General features: G+C 34.0%; 1 protein-coding gene across 1 annotated transcript; it reads right to left on the bottom strand.

Annotated features, from left to right (window-relative positions):
- Positions 1-1461: 1461 nt before the first annotated feature.
- On the bottom strand, positions 1462-16088 carry LOC120079673 (serine/threonine protein phosphatase 2A regulatory subunit B''beta-like). The gene is made up of 13 exons (XM_039033975.1): positions 15469-16088; positions 14906-15148; positions 14613-14718; positions 14446-14545; positions 9627-9732; positions 9203-9293; positions 5760-5901; positions 4891-5038; positions 4598-4707; positions 3073-3229; positions 2771-2896; positions 2533-2682; positions 1462-2077 (listed from the first exon to the last, which is right to left on the bottom strand). Exons 1-12 carry the CDS (start codon positions 15616-15618, stop codon positions 2542-2544), a joined length of 1620 nt encoding a protein of 539 aa, XP_038889903.1. The 5' UTR covers positions 15619-16088; the 3' UTR covers positions 1462-2077; positions 2533-2541.
- Between the last annotated feature and the right edge of the window lie 6791 nt (positions 16089-22879).

Genomic DNA, 22879 nt, shown 5'->3' with positions numbered 1-22879 from the left:
TGGAACTTTTTTTATTCAATGATTCTGCCTATCTTTGTGTCCATAAAATATGGATAGCAATTTTTGTACTTTTTGCAATTTTTGTACTTTTTAGTTTTTAAAGTTTTCTTTTTCTCTTTCTTTTTTTTTTCTTTTTTTGGTAATGAACAAAAAATTAACCTGCTACATTTCTAGTAAGAATATAGTTAAATAAAATGAAAAACCAAAGAGAAATCAAAACTTTTGATTCCTAATTTTTCTCCATAAATTTCATATCATCATTTCTTCTTCTTCATATTGTTGCTCTGTGTTTTTACTGTCACTTAATTGATATGTGAATACAATTAAATAAAAATATATTTACAATTTCTACGTATAAATATTGTAATTAATATAATCAATAATCCTACTACATAATTTAACAATCATCGGTCATATAATAGTCGAAAATGGTTCTCGAAGTTGTTTATCAAATATGATTTTCGTTGGAATTTGTAGTTCGTGGTGGTTGTCAAAGCTTAAAATTAGTCGTATGAAGGTAGTATTGGAGTTGGTAGCTGGAGTTTTTCGTCGAAGGTGGTTTTTAGAGCCTGAAATTGGTTATTAGGGTTGGTTGCATGAAGATGGTCCATGATTGTCGAAACTCGAAGTTGGTCACATGAAAGTTGCTAGAGTTTTGTTATCAAAAGTAGTTGTTGAAGCCCGAAGTTGATATTATCGAAGTTGCTCACTCGAAGGTGGTTATCGAATGTGATTTTCATCGAAGTTTATAGTCAGAGGTGGTTTTTAGAATCTATGAAGATGATTGTTGGAGTTGATTATCGAAGTTTGTGTCAGATTGTAGTCGAAACCCAAAATTGGTCATCAAAGTTGGTTGCTTGAAGGTGATCGACCAAGTTGGGTCACCAAAATTGCCATCGGAGGTAGTTGTCGAAATCCAAAATTGGCTCCTAAAGTATGGCAACATTATTCGATGACAATGGCCAATGGATAGAACCATTAAAAACTTGAAAGGGAGAGTTGGTAAGTTAAGGCGAGGTAGTAAAATATACCAACTCAACTAAACTCAATTAATGTGGATGAGTCAAACCCCTAAATGTTCTTTCACCTAAATTCTCATAAAATCTTTTTGATAAAATAATGTGACATCATACTATTACATTAATATATATTTAATATCATGTTAATTTTTAAAAAATAATAATAAATCTAAACGGTACAAAATGAGAAAAGTTGGTGATACGGACCCATAAAAAGAAGTGTTGAATGTAAAAGGTGGTAAAAATCAGTGATGGAGAACCGCATAAATTTATCAAAATTTCAACATTTCCAACACTACTGAGAGGACAAAATTACATAAAGTAGAGCTTAAGTGAGAAGATAAATGGGAAAATAAACATCTTTGGTAAAGGAACAAGGAGAATTATGCTTATTAACTTGAGAGATGAAGAGATGTCTTTCTTTCAAATGAAGAAAAGAAAATAGAGGAAACATTTAAAATGAATATTCATTCATAAATAAGAAGAATTCCCAGCTCTTACACAAAGAGCAAAAAGGATATAAAAGGTAGAGACTAACCCGCCCTTTCACTCAAATAAAGTCATACAAATGAAAGCATCACAGAACCACCAAAGACAATTATGGGAAGGGATTTTTTTTTCTTTTTTCTTTTTTGAGAAACAGAATGAAATTACAAACAAAAAGAAGGGGTTTAGATGATATCTATCTATAAATATACTTAGATTGAAGAGGAAAAAAGGAAGGCAGCGTTCTAAACTAAATAAATGGCCTTGAATTATTGACCTGTGCCAAGCAGACAACACTTACAGAATGTCGTATCAGTACAATCTACAGGATGTTCCATGCGATAGTCGCAATTGGTCAAAGCAGCAATTGGAGACCTGCAATTCGTATTCAAGAAGAGCAACATTAGAGAAGACATTCCATAAGTAAAAGCTGCAAAGCCCCCCCCTCCTCTATCATGGTTGTAGCTGTCTGCATTCTCATTAATAAGAACTCATCCATCGGTACATTTCTTCAAATGGTGGCCAATTTAAAAACGAAAATTTTCAAGCCAAGCCGCTTACTTCTGCTCTCCCTGAAAAAAGGAGCCAAAAGGAAACTCTACATTCAAAACTTTTCAATTGGGAAATGTCAATAACGCAAGACACTTGAATAACTCTCTAAATCAAGAATAATAATGCACAAAATCCCATGATTTTCATCGCTAGAATAACCGAATAATCATGTCCATGCAATGCCATTATCATCCCTTCTTTTACATTTCTGTCCAAAAAGTTCAGGCTTAACAGTAAATATTATCACATTCGGCCTTAACATACTTTTGGAAGTATATACAGAAGATAATGCAGGAAATTGATGGGAAGTCCGACTTACTGGATACCACCAAAAATGCTGGAATATTAGCTTGTTTTAAGCACAAAAGAATAGTAAGAGTCATGGCTTTCCTGAACTCATTATGATTATTTTGAACTGAATTTCAACTAATGGTTTCAATACAGATATCATTGTCCTGAAAAACAATTAGCTTACCCAATTCACTCAGAATGGAGCTTCAAGAGATTCATCCCAAACCTCTGCACTTCCGTTGGAGGCATCTTCCACATCTTCTTCCATAGAAAGCCTAATATATTCTCTATGTGCAAAACGGTCCCACTCTGTCAAAGTAGGATTCTCACGTTCCTGCAAGCCACAAGGTAAAAATTGTCACCTCGCATATTATCATGGCTGATCGCAATGCAATTGCTATGTAAAATAAAAGTTCATATACCTGGCGGATAAGAAATGGATCACGCGTTTCAAAGGCCATAAACTTGTTGAGATTAAAAAGAATATTAAAAACACTTCCAGAAAGTTTGCAGCCTTTCAGATCGCGCAGAGTGATAAAAGTCTCGTTCTACAAGCAAGAGGACAAAGTGTAAAGCACAGCAATACCCTTCATTAATTTATAAAGTTTTGGAGAAGCTTTCAAAGATGATAATACTAATGGATATCTTTTCATCATATTCTTCAATAGCATTGAACACACATCCTAACACCAGAACAAAACTAATAAAAAAGTAGAAGCTGAACCTCTGGTCCAATCATATCAATTATCTGGCACAAAATATCTTCAAAAAGCACAGGTTCTTGAGCCATGCACTCCATACGATGTAACTGCTCCTCATAAAAGAATTGCAATTCATTCCGTGTTAAAATTCCATTACCATCCAAATCTATGCACTTGAACCTAGGAAAACAACAGGGTATCATCACAATAGGCTGATTGTCACAAACTTGGTCAAGAAAGGAAAAACTGGAGAAGACAAACCAACGTAAATAAACAAAAAATACTAAAAATATGATGTCCTAACAGCTGTTATTCAAGGACATAAAAGATAAAACAAGAACATGTATGCATAAAAAAGCATTCCATTGAAAAAATCACACACACACACACACACAGAAATTTACATGGAAACAAAATTATCCATTGAAAAAATGAAAATTTACAAAGTTACAGTAACTTCCTCAAGTAGAATATGAACCCAACCAAGAGCCAAAAAATTACATATATACACACAAAAACACTCTGACCAAAATGTAAATGTTTTTTTTTTAAGATAAAGAAACATTTCATTGAATAAATGAAATATGAGGAAAACTCCAAAGAACCTAAAGGTGATTACAATAGAGATCTCCAATTGGAAATAAGATAAGAAAGATCAAAGTGCTTAAATGGATGCGTAGTTTTGCACCAATACAAAGCAGGAAACAAAACCAATTCCATAAAGATATCAAAAGGAATTTTTTTAGACAGACTATAATGTCAGAACTGTAAGGAATGAAGAAACCAATAACGTTAATTTATAACTTTCTTTCATCTTTACAATAATAAATGCAGTGTTGGACATGTACTTTAAAAAAATGTCCAGAGAAAGGGGAAACACCAACAGGCATATCTTAAAAATTTAAAATTAAAAATAAAAAATAAAACCAATAAGCTGAATACAAAAATAAAAAGAAAACCCCTTGGACAAAGGTAAAAAGGAAGCCATTAATCCTAATTTGCACACGTTCCACAAATTTATTGGCTATAGTGCCTGAAAACTGAGAGAAGAAGCATCTTTGATTCAACTTCATCAAAGCCAAAGTGTGGTCGTTCATATATACATATATATATAAGTAAAGAAATAAAAATAAAATAAAATAAAAATACTTCATCAAAGCCTTCTTTTGGGTCACTTGGAACAATCGAAATCTGAGAACTTTTCAAAGCAAGGAGAGGCCTTTTGAATACCTTATGGATAGTATCACCTACTTAACTATATCTTAAAGTAAACTGTTACCTCTTTTTTAAGTCATACTTTTGTAGATTTTGTTACCAATCAGAGAAATCTTTTATAACTACTTCAGTTTAGGATTTCTTTTCCCTCTTTTGTAATTTCAAACATCAATGAAATTGTTTCTTATCCAAAATAATAATGATGATGATGATGATGATGATGATGATGCTTGAAAACTTGAGCCATCTTACAAACAATTTATATGACCTGGTAAAAGTATTAGAAAACACCAATATTCACTTAAAATTAAGAGAAATGAGGACAGAACATACCAATACTCAAGGCTAGGCTCTGATGATTTATCTTCCTCAGACAATATAAAATAAACAAAATCTTCGTATCCCATCCTACCTTCAACCTTACTAGTAAACTTTCTTGGAACCTACGATCACATGGAACCATTTAGAGATGTTAATGCGTTAGTACTCACTTTATAAATAAAACAGCAATTGAAAAAAAGAATAAAATTTTACAGATTCTAAGGAATTTTCATTTAAAACTGAAACCTGGTATCTAGTTAAATGAATCATTTCTAAATGGACAATATACCAGATGATTCACAAACCTGAGAGAATATTCTATCAACAATCCGGTAGGTAAGCGCATGATTTCCATATTTGATAAGGTTCTCCTTGTCAATCAAGAAATCATGGTCCATGTCCAGCTCCCAAAATTTGCAATATATTACATAAAAATGCTCATACGAAAAGTACCTAAAATTAATTATTATTACATGTTAAACAACAATCAAGAGGAGAGATGGATAAGCATACACATGAGCATAACATATAAATCCAATTTGAAAGTAATATATGCAACTATAATTAAGAGGTTCAAAATGCTCTACTTTGTCTTCTTATGCCAACATACTGATAAAAAGACTAAATCGTTGGACCATCTTTATCTTTTACATCTTCAATAGTCCGCATCTAGAGAGAAGAAAAAGAGAAATTCATATATTGGTGTGATGCGTTTCAGTGGTTGGATTCAACAAAATCTGGCACTAAACAGTGATACAGTTCCCGAATTGCAACCAAGGTAGATACAACCATCAAATTCTTACGCTCTCCTCTATCCTCTATCGGGGATGGTAGCAAGACTAAAACCCTTCTTTTTCTTTTCAAAGAAAGAATTGTATTAACTCAAAAGTTACAAGAAAGTTAGATTAAAAATCCATCGTCAACCAAAAACTTGTGGGAATTCATGGAAACCCCTTGAATGGACTCATATAAAACAAGTTTTTGGATAAATATCAAAGATGAGGAAGATAGAATAGAAGAAAGAATAAGGATTAAATATGAAAGGGAAGAAGAAAACGATGATGCAGAGTAAAGGAGTTATATCTGGTAATGCTTTATGAATAGTAAAACTTATGAGTGCAACATACAGCATTTTCTTTCTTTCTATCACAACACAAGAAAAAAAATTCATTACCTCAAAACTTTATTGATATCCTCTTCTTCATCAGCATGTTGCATGGCATCAATCAAATTTCCACGTTTGAGCTCCCTAAGTGAAAGCTGACCATTGCCCGCTCTGTTTATATAGTAATATATCCTATATATTACTGTTTCAGCTGGTTCACAAAATAAAAATTCATTCAAAAAGCAAACAAAAAAAGTATAAAGAGTCGTAGTCTAATTCCATTATAACAGAGATTTCAAAAAGAATCTAGAATCAAGCAGGTTTATGATGATTTATCATAGCAAGAAGCCCTGTGGGAACCCAGTATCAAGCCCCTGCCTGAAACTCAAATTGTATACAACAGCAGGCATCGAACATGGACTGCAAGGTCAATTCCAACGCACAAAGTGCCTAACCAACAATACTAATGTTCAACTCAACTGATGCAATTAAAGAAACCTACTACCTGTACAACTAGATGAACTGTAAAGCATGACCAAAGCAGTCTACTGCCATATTTTTTTTAATATGAAACAAGATGTGTATTATACAAGGCCCAAAAGAGGACAGCCTAAAGGCAAGGGCAAAGACAAAGCAAAAAGACCCAGAACTCCCTTGGAAAACAAAACAAGGCGACAAGACACCTTTCCAGATTAATTGGATCATCATCATGGATAAGCTAAAATTACAAAAGAATTTCTTTTTTTTTTTTTTGTCAACCACCAAGAGGTGGTGAAAAATACGATGATTTCTTTCCAGCCATAAGATCCAAATAAGCACCTTATCTTCCTTCGAAAATACAATGATTTCTTTCAAGCCACAATTACTGGGCAAAAGTGTGTTGAATCAATCTAATTGTCGTGTTTGGAGCTTGGATTCTACAGGAAAATACTTGGTTAAATCCTTCCAAACCACTTGGTTATCTCTGTTGCTAAGGGTAAGTTAGTGTATAAGGGCTTGTGAAAGACCAAATATCCTCGAAGAGTCAATGTGCTTATATGGATTATGATTTACGGATCGTTGAATTGCTCTTCTACACTCGAAAGGAAGCCTTCTTCACATATCTTGTGTCCTACGTGTCCTCTTTGCTTGATTGAAAGTGAAGGTGCATATCTTTTTTTAGTGCTGTTTTTCCTAGTCTTGCCAGTGGAGATTGGTTCCATTTATCACATTCAGTGGGTGTTTGGTGATTCCTTCAAGACCATTGTTCATGGTACTTCTTTGAAGCCTCAGTCTCAGCTGTTATGGATGAATGCGGTTAAAGCTATTCTTGCGAAATTTAATTTGAAAGCAATCAGCGCATCTCTCAAGACAAATCCCTTCTGTGGGTTGAACATTTTGAAGTTGCTCAGATTAATGCTCCATCTTTGTGTTCTCTTTCCAAGCTTTTTGCAGATTTTTCTATTCAAGATTTATATTTTTAAAACTGCACTCCTGAAAGAAGCAGTTCCAAACATAGCTTGAAAACTCACAGCTCTAGAGAAGGTGATCTAAGTCTTCCTCAGTCTTCCAGCAAAGAATACAATAGAAAGGACCCATTAATTTTGTGACATCCTAGAAAGTCGACACAACATGTTCACATGGTCAGGTAAGACTTGCAAACAAAGAACCCAGTCTTCTTTGGAATTTTAATCTCCACAAGAAATCAAAGACACTCACTAATGGGAGAAGGGTTGAATAAATACATAAATACTTGAAAGCAAGGAAAATAAGCAAAGCCAAATGACTAACAAAAGATCAACAAACCCATTTTTTACTTTTAACAAGGAAAAAAAATTAAGCCTCATTTGGCAACCATTTCATTTTTTGTTTTTTGAAAATTAAGCCTAGTTTCACTCAATTTCTTACCATGATTTGCAACTTTCTTTTAAGTACAAGAGTTGAATTCTTAGCCAAATTCCAAAAACAAAAAACTACTTTTTAAAAACTACATTTTTTTTTAGATTTCAAATTTTGGCTTAGTTTTTTAATACATTGTTAAAAAGTAGACACCGAATCAAGATATTTAGAGGTGAAAGGAATGTTTATAGGTTTAATTTTCAAAAACAAAAAGTAAAACCAAAAAGTAACCAAACAAGGCCTTAAAAATCCCAATATGAATAGAATGAGCTTGCAAAGATCTTGAGGCGTGAACCGCTCAAAAGAAGGAACCCTTGGACCCAAACACTGAAAGAGGGAAAAAAAACCTAAAATACAAAAAGGCCTCCAACGACAAGATAAAACCTCCCCAAAACAACAAGGAATCTCTGAAGACTAAAATACCTGAAAATTCGAAGGAGAACAAACAAACTGCAAAGCAATTTTAACCAAAGCTGAAGCAGCAGAGGAAGTCATCCGAAATAGAAGTTGAGCTATCGACCTGACTAGAAAACTAATAGAAGATTGAATCATCTCATGTAATTAATGAGACCTTTTGCGATTCTTTAAAAATTCCCACCATTAAACTGCCATCCACCTGACTGTCATCAACACAATTTTTCTTTTTGATCAGAAACAAAACCTCTCCTGAAGTGAGGCTAAAGACTTTCCAGATTCTTCAAACAACTATAGGGATACCACAATTTCCGGCTGAGAGGTCACAAGAAAAACAAGTGATGCATGTCTTCACATTCATTAAAACACATCACACACTAAGAAGACTGGAGAACAATTGCAGGACATCTTTCACGTACATTTGTCACTGCATTCAGACTTTCTACACAAGCTGACCATAAGAACGCCTTTTTGTTCTTTGGACAACATCCTGTCCAAACAGCTCTGAGGAGTGCAAACCTCTTTTCTAAAACTTAACCTGAAACTTTTCAAAGTCTGACCACGGAACTAACAAAAAAAATTCTAAATAATCCAGCACCCAAACTCTTTTATCCTCCTCCCCAATTAGCTCGAGTCTTCAATAAATCCAATAGCAAAAAATAAAATAAAAAAAGAAACCTCCTTTTCTTCCTCATCTCTTAAATTTCTTCTTGTGAAAGTGTTTCATCCCCTCTTATCCAAGAAAAAAAGTGTTTCATCCCTCACAATTGAAGTCCACATCTCCTTAATCATCTTATTCTTTAGACTATAATGCCCTGATTTCTTTATTGATTATATACCTCATAAGGCAGAAAGCGTAGCAAGTATTTTCTGATCTTTATTATGTCTTATAGATTGGAATTTTCAAGTTTGTAAGATGAAGAAAGAGATTATTAAAATTGATCTCTTTTGAGGATGCCTCGTCCTCCCCCCGAACTTCTTTGTAATCCTTTTACATATCAGTAAAGTTCAGGATTTGTTTGTAATGAAAACAAATATTATTATATTTCGCATAAATATCATGATGAAAGAGATTTGATAGTTCAAAAATAAGAGAAACAAGTCAACTAAACTAACCAAACTTAAACATAATTATAAGGGAAAACGGAAAAGAAAGTACAAAGCAAACCCGAAATATCCATCCATATAAAGCTTGAGAATTGAAACAAAGAGGCACCAACCATATCTTTCCTGAAATTCTGGAGTGCTCTGCAGGAATTCTAGCCCTGGATGTGTTGCTAAAAGTTCTCGAAGCACAGGTTTGAAATCATCCTGTCATAAAATCAAAATATTCAACTTTACCAAGAACAAGATGAAATGTGTAACATATTTACGGTTACTTCAGAATGATATCGATTTCATTTTAACCATTCACTGGATATAATCTTTGGTTTACAACAAAATAGGTAATAAATAAACAATCTAGTCCAAAGAATTGCTTGTCATCTATGCTTATGCCAACATTAAAAAATGTCTTTTCATAGAATCAATACTCTATCAGATACAGAAATTTTGATAAATATATTAATCGACATTAATTTTTACAATATAATAATCAGGACTCAGGGAGGAGAAGAAAGGTAATGATTAAGAACAGAAAGAAACCTGAGTCAGATACTTGAGATCTGGCTGCTTTAAAATCCTAAAAATTTGGGTTGCTATATCCAGTGTCAACATGTTTCCATTGATCCAGTAATCCACAAAAGCATCCCTGCAACATAGTGACAATGATGATATTTTCTGTGTTTCAAATAAATGATGATGGTCATAAAAATTATTTACAAGAATATGACACATGCTTCAAGTAGAAGAAAATTTAGCAAAGAGTAACCAAGATTTTTTTAAAAAAAAAATTAATTGTTAAGGTCTGTCTATGTGTGTTTCAACCAACCTCACAAGACAACTATTGGACCCAAAAAAAAACCTATTCCTCCTGTCAATCTGATTGTGCCATAAAACTACAGAACGTTCCACCAATAATATTGTGTTTAACCCACCAACCATGCTGATGCAAACTAAATCAACCAAAGTAAGAATGCAGGATTGAGGATAGTGCATCAGCATCTTCATTTTCTAGTCCTGGCTTGTAAATGACCTCAAGGTCATCCAAATCAATTTAGCTATCCATGTATGATACACCCGGTACTGCCCATTAGTCCAAAAGGAGTTTGAGGTTTTTTTTATTTTTCCTGATAATGAACTTCCTCAGAATGTAAATATGGAGGCCATTTCTGGATTTCTTTTTAAGTAAATAAACTTCATAGATATCAAAAGAGGTGTTGCATCCTCACCCAACTGATGGATTTTGTGTAAAACACGGGAGGAATATCATTTGCACCCTCGCCCAGCTGTGAACCAGGGAGGCCTGGAGATTGGTAATCTAAGGCTTCACAACGAAGCCCTACTGGCTAAGTGGCTTTGGTTGCCCATGAAACCGAATCTTTATGGCATAGGATCATTGAGAGTAAGTATGATATTGCGCTTGAGCTTCCCTCTTTTTCCCCTCTGGTCCATTGTGTGGTGGGATGGTAGGAGTACGTATTTCTGGGAAGACTAGTGGGTGGGGGATAGAACCCTCTGCTCTGCATTTCCTCGTCTTTATCATTTGTCTTCCTTTAAAAATCATACAGTCTATGATTTGTTGGTCAGGTCGGGAAGCTCTATGTCCTTTTCTTTTAGGTTCTGTCATCATTTATCCAATAGGGAAAATGATGGAGATGACCTATCTTGTCTTTGTTGGGAGAGTGCAATTTTAGGGAGAGGAGAAGGGATGTTCGCATTTGGAGCCTTAACCCTTCGAAAGGCTTTTCTTACAAATCTTTCTTTAGTTGGTTATAGATCCCGCTCCTATTAGAAAGTCAGTCTTTGATGTGATCTAGAGGATTAAGATTTCCAAGAAAATTAAGTTCTTTACTTGGCAAGTGTTGCTAGGCTTGTTAGGAAGAGGACATTGTTAATGAGTCCTTTCTGCTATATTATGTGTTGGAAGGCAGAGGAAGACCTAGACCACCTTTGTGAGGCTATTCATATGCGAGGTCTGGTGTGGAGTTATTTCCTGCAAGAGTTTGATGCGCAAATACCTGGGCAAAGAGATGTTTATATGACTATTGGGGAGTTCCTCCTCCATCTGCCTTTCAGAGAGAAAGGCCACTTTTTGTGGTTTGTTGGAGTGTGTGCTGTCTTATGGGATATTTAGGGGAAAGGAACAATAGAGTGTTTAGAGGTAGGGATTGAGACCCTAGTGAGGTTTGGTCCCTTGTGAAGTTTCATGTTTTGTTATGGGCTTCTGTTTTGAAGTTTTTTTGTAATTACTCTCTAGGACACATCTTACTATGTTGGAATCCCTTTCAAGGCGTTTATGAAACTTATTTAATGTTGCAGCTTGCCAACTTATTTATGGAACCACTTATCGTGTTCAAGCTGGAACAATTTGGTCAATGCTACGCTTGCAGTTTTTCTGGAGATAATGGTCCGAGAGAAATTTGAGAACTTTCAAAATAACTAATTCGAGTTTGGAAGGGTTCTGGGATAATGTTTCACTCAAAGGTAAACTCAGCTCCTTAACCAACTCTAAAGAGATGAAAATGTGCATTATGCCACTATCTATCAATACGGCGTCATCTTACCATGCCAACTTCTCTCACATTTTCCAGGTCTTAGGCACATCCAAGCCAACCCACCAACCGAACTCAACAATAACTCACCCACCATCCACTTCTTCACCGCTGTCATCCATCTCTGATGTTTCCTCTTCCATTCATTGTGTAGCTATTCCATCATCCCCAAGGCTCTCCTTATCATCAAAATCATGAACCACCATGGTTGGCAATACTTTCTTGTTGAAACTTGCCAAGCTTTTTACAGGTTAAAAATCACTGTTAGTTTCTAAACTTTCATGGAGATAGCAATTTAGTTCCTAAACTTTGATATGTAATAATTTGGTCCTTGTACTTACAATTTCATAATAATCTAGTCCTTGTACTTTTAGTATGTGACACTTGAGTCCTTGGACTTTCAAATTTTTAACAATAATCCCCACCATAAAAAATTCCATCAAAATTAAATGATGATTGTTTATTATTTAACAATTTAGACTTTCTAGTTTATAATCATATTGCGTCTATAATTAGTTTATTGATCTACCGATGTAAAAAATTTCTATAAACTTCAACAATAACTTTCACGATAAATTATCACAGGTTTTAAAGTACAAGAACTAATTTTTTACACACTAAAATTATGGGACTAAATTGTTATAAAATTAGATGTACATGGACTAAATCGTTACATATCATAGTTCGGGAACAAAACAGTTACTTCATAAAAGTTCAAGGACCAAAGATAATTTTTAACCATATATTTATTAGAAGTATTTGGTCAAGCTAGAAATAGAGTCCTCTATCCATTTTTCTTATAAGAATCAACAAAGAAGTATATTCCACAAAAAAGAGGAACAAACAAAGGGTCAGGTACCCCCTCCCCCAAGCTATACAAAAAGGGCCTTTGAATTGTTCATAATCACGAGGAGGTTATAATTACAAAATGAAAGTTCGGGAACAAAATTCTTACTTTTGTGAAAGTTCAAGGACCAAAAGTGATTTTTAACCTTTTATTTATTACAAGTATTTGGTCAAGCAGAGTCCTCTCTCCATTTTTTTTTAATAAGAATCAACAAAGAAGTCTATTCCACAAAAAAGAGGAACAAAGAATCGGGTATCCCCTCCCCCAAGCTATATAAAAAGGACCTTTCAATTGTTCATAATCACAAGGAGGCTATAATTACAAAATGATTTTGTAGGTAGAGAAATCCACCAAGAAGACATGTTTTGAACAAAATTGTAAAAGGATTAAAAACAGGACGACTTATCTTCAAAAGTTCTAGCACTCCTCCCCTTCTAAAGAATGTCATAATAGAGCTCTATATGCACAATTCCCCACCACCACAGCTTTCCCTTTAAGATTCCACCCACTCAGACTTTCCACCAACTAATCATCAACCTCGATAAGGATGCAAAAGGAAATCCCCAACAGCCTCACTATGAATATCCATGAGCGATACGCAAAATCACAATGAAGGAAAAGATGATCGATTGACTTTTCATGTTTTTTTTAATAGAAACAACTTTTATTGGAAAGAAAAATGAAAGAATACATGGGCATACAAAAAACCAAGCTACAAAAAAGGGACTTCAGCTATGCAAAATAATGGCTACAGAATAATTACAAAAGGTTTTCAAAATCAAAACCAACGGAGAAACATAGAAGGGAACAAGGGACCACAATCGTTGTGGTCCCTCTCCACCCCTCTAAACACCCTACTATTCTGCTCCCCCAAAAAACTCATAATGTCGCCCACACCCCGCTAGCCAAAAAAAGCAACCCGACAAATAGACTCTTTATCATTTAAAACACATCCTACACCTCGAGGGAGAAAGAGACCATTTACCATACTTCCTTTCAACCCTCTCATCTGTGTTTAAACTTCTGAACGCCACCGAACACAGAAAAACTTTTAACTTTCTTAGGATCTTTGCCCCTCCAAATGAAATTAGGTAAGGGCATGCTAGTCTTAGGGGTTATGAAGGAAGGGATTGAAACACAGATTTACTAGAGTACAAACCATATGCCTCCAAAGACCAACAAATCTTGTCAATGTCGTTCCCTAGCTGCAGCAAATTATGCTACTCAACCAACGACGCCCAACTTTCCATGTTACCTCCTCTTGAACAAACGAAGACCTCCCTCCTTTAACTCTAAAGCACACTACCCCCGCCTAATTGGAGTATCTTACTTTAGTATGACATTTAACCAGGTCAAGTGATAGCTATGGACCATGGTGCCACCCGTAGCTAAGGAGGCTTGGAGTTTGGGGTCGAGTTCAGTATCCAAGGCCACAATTTTTCCTTCAATTTTGTAGGCAATGTCACATTCTTGTCCTCAATTCTTCATGTTGTTTCCATTTTTTTACATTTTTTTTTAATTGAAACAACTGCTTTCATTGAGAAAAATGAAAGAATACAAGGGCATACAAAAAACCTAAGCCCACAAAAACTCCACTAAAGAAAGGGTTTCTAACTAAGAGAAATAATCCCTAGAGAGTAATTACAAAAGACCTTCGGTTCGAAGCCCAATGAGATACATATCCCATAGTTCAACTTTTTGGATAAGAAACAATTTCATTAATCTATGAAAAGACATTCTAGCCTCCAAAACCATTCCAGCACTAACATACCAAAAGTCTCTTACTTCCAATCCAACAAGCGAAAATAAGAAGACAGATTGAAGATCTAGATTCTATAATCAAACCCCAAAAGTTCAAATATTTATTGAAAAACCAAAGGTGACAAAGAAAAGAAATGAGGTCCAACGTATAAATAAAGCATACACACTAGAATAGTGTTCTCCAGCAACAAGAGAAACCTACCTTGATACAATGCCAGTGCCATTAAAATCGATCTTTCTGAAAAGAGAAGTGGAAAAGAATGATGGCAGCTTGCATACTTCTTTTGTAATTGCCCTAAATTCTGGCGTAACAAAAGAAGAGTTAGTGTCCATTGGAGACATGAGACATGAGTTTTTGAGATATCTCACCATGGATCTGTAATCCATCCAAGTGTCCATAAAAACCTTGATTGATCCTGAACAAGCACTGCTCTTTTATGTCAATTGGTGGTGGACGCCCATTTTGGAAGTAAAACTGCAATATTTAAAGTTGACCAATTAGAACTATCATCATAATCCCAGGAAATCAAATTCAACTGGTAAGACTAAAGGTATATAGATAAAAGACGGATAACAATGCATGACAAATTGAAGCATAGCTCTGAAATTATTATTTAATAAACATAACAACAAAAGATAATCAAGTACACTCATCGCCTAACCTGCGGAATTGGTTCTTTAATTGGCTCACTAATAACTTTCAGTGGGGAGCCTAAATTAGAAGGGCCAACCCTCTGTCTCGTCACCCGAGGGGAACCAGATGCACTTCTTGGTGATAGAGGAGGAGCACTTCCAGCAGGAAATATAGAAGGCAGTGAATTGCTAGCAGAAGCATGAGGACTAGAAGAATTTCCAGGCACATTCAAGGGTACACCAGCCTTTGCATCGTTTAACAATGATGCCACCTAACAGATACAATAGATAAATAATGAATTCAAATACATTCCATACACGGGCAAAAACCACAGATGAAGCAATGCCAACTAAAATCAAGAACAGAAAAATGGGAATTAGAAAAAGAAAGGAGTGAAATGCAACTCTGAATTCCCAAAACTAGCATCCAGACACCCAGCTAGATACGATCTTTCAGCACACAGAACACGTTCTTGAGTTTAAATCACAAAGCAGCATTTCCATCCAAATATCAAAATCCATGATTCAACAAATTCCCCAATTGAACCAGCTTTGTAATCCAAGGAAATCAAGGTAACAAGAGAATGAGTACCAGGCGATTAGTGCCAGGAAGCGAAAGCCACTGCTCAAACAGCTTCTCAACAAAATCAGGATTGGATTTAATCGCCAAAGGAGAGACCTCCGCCAGCTGCAACAATTCAGCGTCCAAAGACGCCACATCGCAAGAGATTTCCATATTCATCGAAACCAGACCGTGACTCTCGCATGAACTGCACCGATATCAACCAACACCACCACCAATCACTTAACCCTAGATGCCAATTCCGACCCACGAAAGGCAATAAATCTCAAAGCATCCTGAACAAGAACAAATCAAGATTACAAAATGAATGCAACCCAGAATTTTTCTTGATCAGATTCAGAGCTACAGGGACAGAAGAAAGCCCCAGATCTTGGGGAAGTGAAAGTGGGTATGGTGGGTCTGGCAACGAGAAGGGCGAAGACGATTGAAATGGGTGATTGGAGGCCGAGAAAAGGAGGGAAAGCGAGAGAGAAAACTGTTTGAGAGAGATCGATTGCGATTTCAGGGAGATGGGAAAATTGAGAGAGAGAGAGAGAGAATTTTCTCGAGAAAATGGAAAAATTGGAAAGAAAAAAAAAAAAAAAAAGAAAGTAACAGCAATCTGATGAAATACTTCTCTCTAAAGAATTAAGAAATGGAAAATTGGCTAAAGCAAGAGGAAGTGCGGTTCCCTATGGTTTTAAGGCGTCTAAAATACGGTATACGAAATCTCGTGTGGATGTCACGTGGTGGGTTTACTTTTTAGTTTTACCTTTAAAAACTCCAAAATTAAGGAAAATTATAAGTTCTTTTTCCCCTTCTTAAATTACTACCTTTATGAATTTTATAGTTTATTATTTTAGTGTTGAAAAATTCATTTGTATTTATGAAATGTAAATCATGCTGATGAACTATACTAACTAACTTCAACTTCTCTATGCTTATAAATATTATATGTGATACAATGAACTATTCAAAATGTAACATCAGCTACACCTAAATAGTGGTATTTTGTTAACATAAAATGTATAACCACCAATATAAAAATAATCAACAGACGACTAAATTCAAAGAGTCGTGTCTCAAAGATTGAAAAGTATCAACGAACATTCAAACTCAAATAGTCACATTTTTTTTACATGGATCACATTCATATAGGAATGGATACATTGATTCAAAGAGTTTTGTCCCATCGACATAAGGTTGCACCGTTGTTATTATTCTAACATCGTTCAATTGACACTAAATGAAAAGTTATACTCTAAATATGGAAGGGCAAAGTAGTTATTTACTAAAAATGTAGCGGTAAAAAAGTAATGTAAAAATTCTCTTACTTTCCCCTCTTTTAATACAGTATAGATTATAATATACTAGAGATATAAAATATCTCTGGATTTAGCCTAGGTTTACATTTTTTTTATTAAACTTTTAGGGGTCGTTTATTTCGTGAGAATCCAATATTTCCATAAATATTGTCAACTATTTATTTCACTCTCTTTGGTTATATTGCAGGCAACTATTTATTTCACTCTCTTTGGTTATATTGTAGCTATTTTTAGTTTTTTTAGAAAGATATTAAAAAAACAAAATTTATTTTGTAAAAATATTAAATTAATATATAATCTTTGGTTGAGAATAATAAATGATAAAATAATAAAAATCTATTAATTTTTAAAAAATCAATTAATAACACAAACATGTTATATAAGTTTAAATTATATTAAATTAATTATAAATCAATAGATAGTCGTAAAGGCATTATTGGAACATCATGTAAATTTAAACATTTGCGAGTAGAAATCCTACAAAACAAACACATTCATCCAAGTATTCCTAGATATCTTAAAAAATATTCTTACAAAACAAACATGGTTATCAAAGGATATCGGACATATGTAATTCCTAACATCTATAATTCTTGACAACTAGATATTTCAGTTATCTGCAATCCTAAAAAACAAATGGCCTCCTAGAGGCGTTTGAGACACTAAATTTGTTATTATAGTCAGCAGTTATTGTAATCGATGAGTTATAATAGGTCGTGGGTTATAATAATATGTGTTTAAGGTGTAGACTATTATACTATTGCTTATAATACTCTTTAATAAATAGAGAGATGATAGGTAGGAAATAATAAACATGGTAACAAAGAGGATTGTTAATTGTAGGTTATAAATTATTTTAGACACCATTATTAAATTTAGAAAGATTTAGAGGAATGACGTACTTCACAAGTAATATTTCACTAGTATTCTAAATTTTAATTATATTTTATAACTAGATTTCTATGTATCTTTTGGACAATTTTGACCTTGTAATATATTCTCTCTCATATTAAATTTTGTATAATTTTATAATTAAAATATTTAAAAAATTCAAACCATATCTAATATTAATTATTTAGAGATCATATTTTTTTAATAGTTATTAATTACACTATATATCATAATTAATTATGGATTCTCATTTAATGATTTATTATTTTATAAAGGGTAATTGTTTTAAATGACAAAACTGATGGAAATATTTTCAAATATAGCAAAATGTCACTGTCTTAGTGTCTATCAATGTCTATTATTGATAGACAGTGACATTTTGTTATATATATAAATAAGTTGACTCATTTCTCTATATTTGAAAACAACTCTTTTGTTTATTAACTAATATGAGTATATCCCTAAAATTAAGGAATACGATATGTGCTAATTACATTTGAGCTTCATTTTGTTTATGGTTAGATTGTCTCAATGTTAGAGATTTTAACAACTCTTCAACTCATAGAAATGAAATTGGGGCTTGGTGTGATAAAATTCAAACATCTCTTCAACACCTTTCTTCTTCATCAATCTCTCATATTTCAAGCTCTTCTAACAATATAGCTCATTCTTTGGCTTCTTTCTAGGTTGATTCATCGTCCCCTGTATTTTGGAATAGTTATTTTCCCTTGTGGCTCTCTTCCTTAAATGAGGCTGATATTAATGTCTCTATATTTTATTCCCCCCATTAATAAAATTCTTTTCATTTAAAAAAAAAAAAAATCAGATGTTGACTTAAACTTAGAATCCCCAATTTTGGTGGATCACATATAATGGCGAATTACGGTCACAAATATTCGTTTTCATTTGTGTATATATACGAGGTGTACTTAAAATATATATGAGGCTATTCCAAATGTATTTAAAATAAATACTAATTTATACTCCATATTTTAATATTAGTCTTGTTTTTGTTTAGATATATATTTTACATAATCTGTCATATATACTATGTATATTTAGTTATTTTGAAAACATATACTTCATATTGTTTGATAATATTTATAACACAATAAATTAATGCATAAACTATTATTTGAAATAAACCCATATATATTTGAAACTAAAAAAATGTAGATGAAAACAGTATACTATGTACTACATGTGAATTTCATGTGCGGGTTGTTGGGAGCAACAATGATCTCTAACTTAGAAGCAACACCATTTGTGCTAGCGAAATCGTGGCATGGTTGTTGGGTAGTGGCTGGATAAACCAGATCTGAAAGAGAGAGAGGACTGTGAGATCGAAGATATAGAGAACCAAATCCACAACCTATTAATGGTAAGCTGAGCGACGACGACAGCTGGCAAGGAGAAGTAGCTGGACAGTGATCGACGTTGTGGCAATTGACTGGCATAGCATGGAAGGGAGGAAGAGTGATGTTGGAGGTGTTGGGGTTGATGCCCTAAATCTCGTAAGATCCTGTAGTTTGTAAACACGAGTATGAACAAACATTTGAGATGTAATAATATGAGATATTTTATTCACTACTATCTATGAAATATTAGATATTTTAGTTGCATTAACCACGAACCAATAAACTAAAATCTCTAGTTATCGTTGTAATTAAGCACATATGTGGAGACTTATAAGTGGATCATGCCTTAAGTGATAACCTAAATGGTCTGTAGTATATGGGTAAAGGAGGGAAACTTTATCCTTGTGATACTATAAATACGACCCGCTTTGTAGATGTTACAAGTGTTGTAAAGTGTTACAAATGATTTGATCCTAGTCATTCATGTGGAGACATGTGAGCGGGGGTATCCTATACAAAGGAGTTTGTATAAGACCAGACCACGAAATGTTTAGTCTCGTTATATAAAGTCGTTCATGACAGAGACTTTCATTTCACTAGGATAACTATAGGTAACATGACCTTAATTCTGAGTGAGTTGGGAACTCCTGCCTATAAAGTCGGTTCTTTGATTTGCATGAGTGCGAGTGGCCAGATTGCTAACTCAAACCTACCACTTTGGGGATTCGTCTGATTGGGGAGCTGAGAACTCAACTACACAAGAAAAAATTCACTCCTTCCCCGAAGTAGCAGTAAATAGATAGATTGCTCCCTTAAGAGTTGATTCTAGGGCTTGAAAAATGTGACACCACACCTTCTCATGACCCGAGAAGTGTTCACTCATAGTAGGACTATGATGTATTGTTCATTAGAGGAATCAGTGGTACTTAAGTAGTTAGATGTAACTATAGGGGCAAAACGGTAAATTGACCCAACTATACTTACGAGCGATTTGTGAAGGGTCATCGTACTGTTGATTGGTTATATCCAATGGACACAAAAATATATTTGTATAGCGAAGAATGTAACTGTTGGTCTTTAGTGGAGTGCCCGACAATTAATGAATGGTGGATTTTGTGATTAAAGAGTTTAGTCAGTTATTCACGTACCGTTGGAGCTTCAAGCTACAGATTCATAAGGTCTCCTTGGTAGCTCAATGGATTCATGTTGAGAATCAGTTTTTGGGTTAGTTTGAAATGTTCAAATTAACAAGAGATAATTTGATTATATATGATATAATTAAATTGATTCAATTATATGTGATATAATTGATTTGATGTATTAGATACATTAATTGGAGGAATTAATATAAATATGATTTATATTAAATACAATCAAGGAGAAAAAGAACTATGGTTTAAATATTATATATGATGTGATATTAAAACTATAGGTTATAAATATAATATGATAAATTAGTTTTATATTTATTTATAATAAAATAATTATGAGATAATTGTTTGGTTGGTTATTATTTTCTCCTTTAACCAACTTAGTGTGAAGTTGTGATAAGTTATGGTGACTGATGGATAAAATGAAAATCATTTTCATTTTTTCGATAAGAGATTGATAATTGGATGCACAAAAGAAAATAGCTATACGATAGCTTGAGAGCATAAACAATCGTGCATAGAGTTTGCTGTGCGATAGACACTCATTACTAAACGATCGAGTACCCAGTCTATATGATAGACCTCTGTTATCTCCCACTTACTCAATCGTCTATATAATCTGTCAATTCTTCCTTCCCTCTACCAAATCCATACAAAGCCCATAACATTTGCATTCTCACACATAGAATATCAAGGTAGCCTCGTGGTGGTGTCTACTTGTTGTTTAAGGGTCAAGTGTTATTTGTTCTTGTTCAAGGAGATTGTCGAGGCATGACGTTCGTGTTGTTGAACGTTCGTGCTGTTAGATCGAGGGAAACAAGAAGAAAAGTTCTTCAAGGGTAAGTTCACTCGATCTTTAGTATTTTCCATTTGAAGCATGTAGTAATTTCAAGTTTATGAATAACTATTTTTGTTTGATTGTAAATGTGTATGTTCTGTCACAATGGGGTTTGGAACAATCTTGCTTCCGCTCACTGGTTCTCTTTGTATAGAGTTCCTTCATGAGGGGGGTCTGTGTGTTTGCGTAAATTATAAGCTAGGGAATTTCTTTTGACCCAGTCGTTATTATGAACAACTTGTGAAGGCTTGACTTACTAATTATGGTTATATCAAGTGGACAGAAATATATCTACAGTGAGAGGAGTGCAACTACTGGGCTTTAGTGGAGTGACCCGGTGGTTAACGAATGTTGATTAATTTGGTTTAAAGAGTTTAATCAATTAATCTTGGATCGTTGGAGCCCATGATCTATAGGTCCATTAGGTCCCCCTACTAGCTCACAAACGAACTAAACCTTAGAATAGTGTGATGAAAGAATTTGAAATGTTCAAATTCGGATGAGGGGAATTATTAATTATATGTGACATAAATAAACGTTTAATTATTGAATTAAACAAAATTGGAGAATTAGAAATATTTAAATATGATTTAAATGTTTTGAATTGGTGGTGTAATAATTTAATATTTGATATTAAATTAATTAATTAAATTGTTTAATTAAAATTAATTAATCGAATTGATTTTATTTAAAATTAAGTTTTTGTTTTTAGAAATTCAAAATTCGAAAATCATCTTTATTTAAATTTTGAGAAAGTTGTTTTTTTTAACGATTTTTTAAGGGTTGGTGGATTTGTCCAATTTTCTACACTAACCCTTCCACTTTGATACCACCTCATTGCTCCTTTATGGGTGTTAATTGCTTATGCAATTGGATTTACATGCTATTTTTTTTTTTATAAAAATAGCTTTCAATCAGCTGAGAAATGGGTGGATTCATTTGCTGAATTTCTTAAAATTAAAATGAAGAAAGGTTCTTCATTAATTTGAAAGAATAAAAAAACCCAAAGAAGTTCTCTTCAAAATTCCCTCATTCTCATTTTGCATTCCACAATCTAATCTAAGGTCCTAGAGAATAGTAAGAGATCAAGTAGTGGTCTACAACTTGATGGAGAGGAGATTCAAGCTAGAATTTGAAGGATTGAAGAGTTCAACAAAGATATACTTCTGAAACCCAATTTTTCTTAATGAACATGCTTGCTTGTTTGCTTAAATTGATGGAATTAGAGTGCTTAAGATCCAAATTGCTTCCGCATGTTGAATGTCAACACCATCAATTGATATCAGAGCATGATTTAAGGACTCATTCGCGTTATTTTATCTTGGTGGGTGATTTTCATAGGTTATATGAAAATGGGTGCTGATATGGATAATTTCAGTCTTGGCATTAGATTTCTTTTCAATTCAGTGTTAATTGTTGTAATTGGCTCTTTGTTTATGGGCCTTAATGTGTGATTAAGTATTTGTAAATTTGTTAGAGTCAATAGAGTTGCAATTAGGTTGTAATTGAAGAAAGAAGAAAGAAAACTCAGCAGCAGAAAAAGGTTTTTGGAGCTACTGCCTCGCAGCGTTGCAATACTACCCTTGGGGTGTTGCAACGTTGTTCTTCAGACAACCCAGCAAAAAGAAGAAACACCTCAAAGCTTTGCAACGCTATGCTTCAGCCTACCTAGAACGCACTTGCGTGCTAACCGATGGTCCAGGCGGTTCGATTGGATCGGTTTGACTTCTTTTTGTCCGGTTCAGCAAGGATTTGACTAGTTCAACCCATTTTGGAGCTCTGAGGTCTAGTTTGGGTTTTCAGGTCAGTTCGTGCAGTCTAGTGGCGATTCAAGGCTTTTGCCATTTATTATTGTAATAATTTAGGTTGTCTGCTTGC

The sequence above is a fragment of the Benincasa hispida genome, chromosome 6, assembly GCF_009727055.1.
Source record: "Benincasa hispida cultivar B227 chromosome 6, ASM972705v1, whole genome shotgun sequence".
NCBI lineage: Eukaryota > Viridiplantae > Streptophyta > Magnoliopsida > Cucurbitales > Cucurbitaceae > Benincasa > Benincasa hispida.
The sequence above is the reverse complement of the archived record's forward strand: the minus strand, read 5'-3'. Positions and strand labels throughout refer to the sequence as shown.

Coding starts and splice junctions, on each gene's coding strand:
- LOC120079673 (XM_039033975.1), bottom strand. CDS start 15,618: ATGAATATGGAAATCTCTTGCGATGTGGCGTCTTTGGACGCTGAATTG. Junction 15,149..15,468: donor TTCCTGGCACTAATCGCCTG/GTACTCATTCTC, acceptor TGTATCTGTTAG/GTGGCATCATTGTTAAACGA. Junction 3,230..4,597: donor GAGCCTAGCCTTGAGTATTG/GTATGTTCTGTC, acceptor TTGTTTTCCTAG/GTTCAAGTGCATAGATTTGG.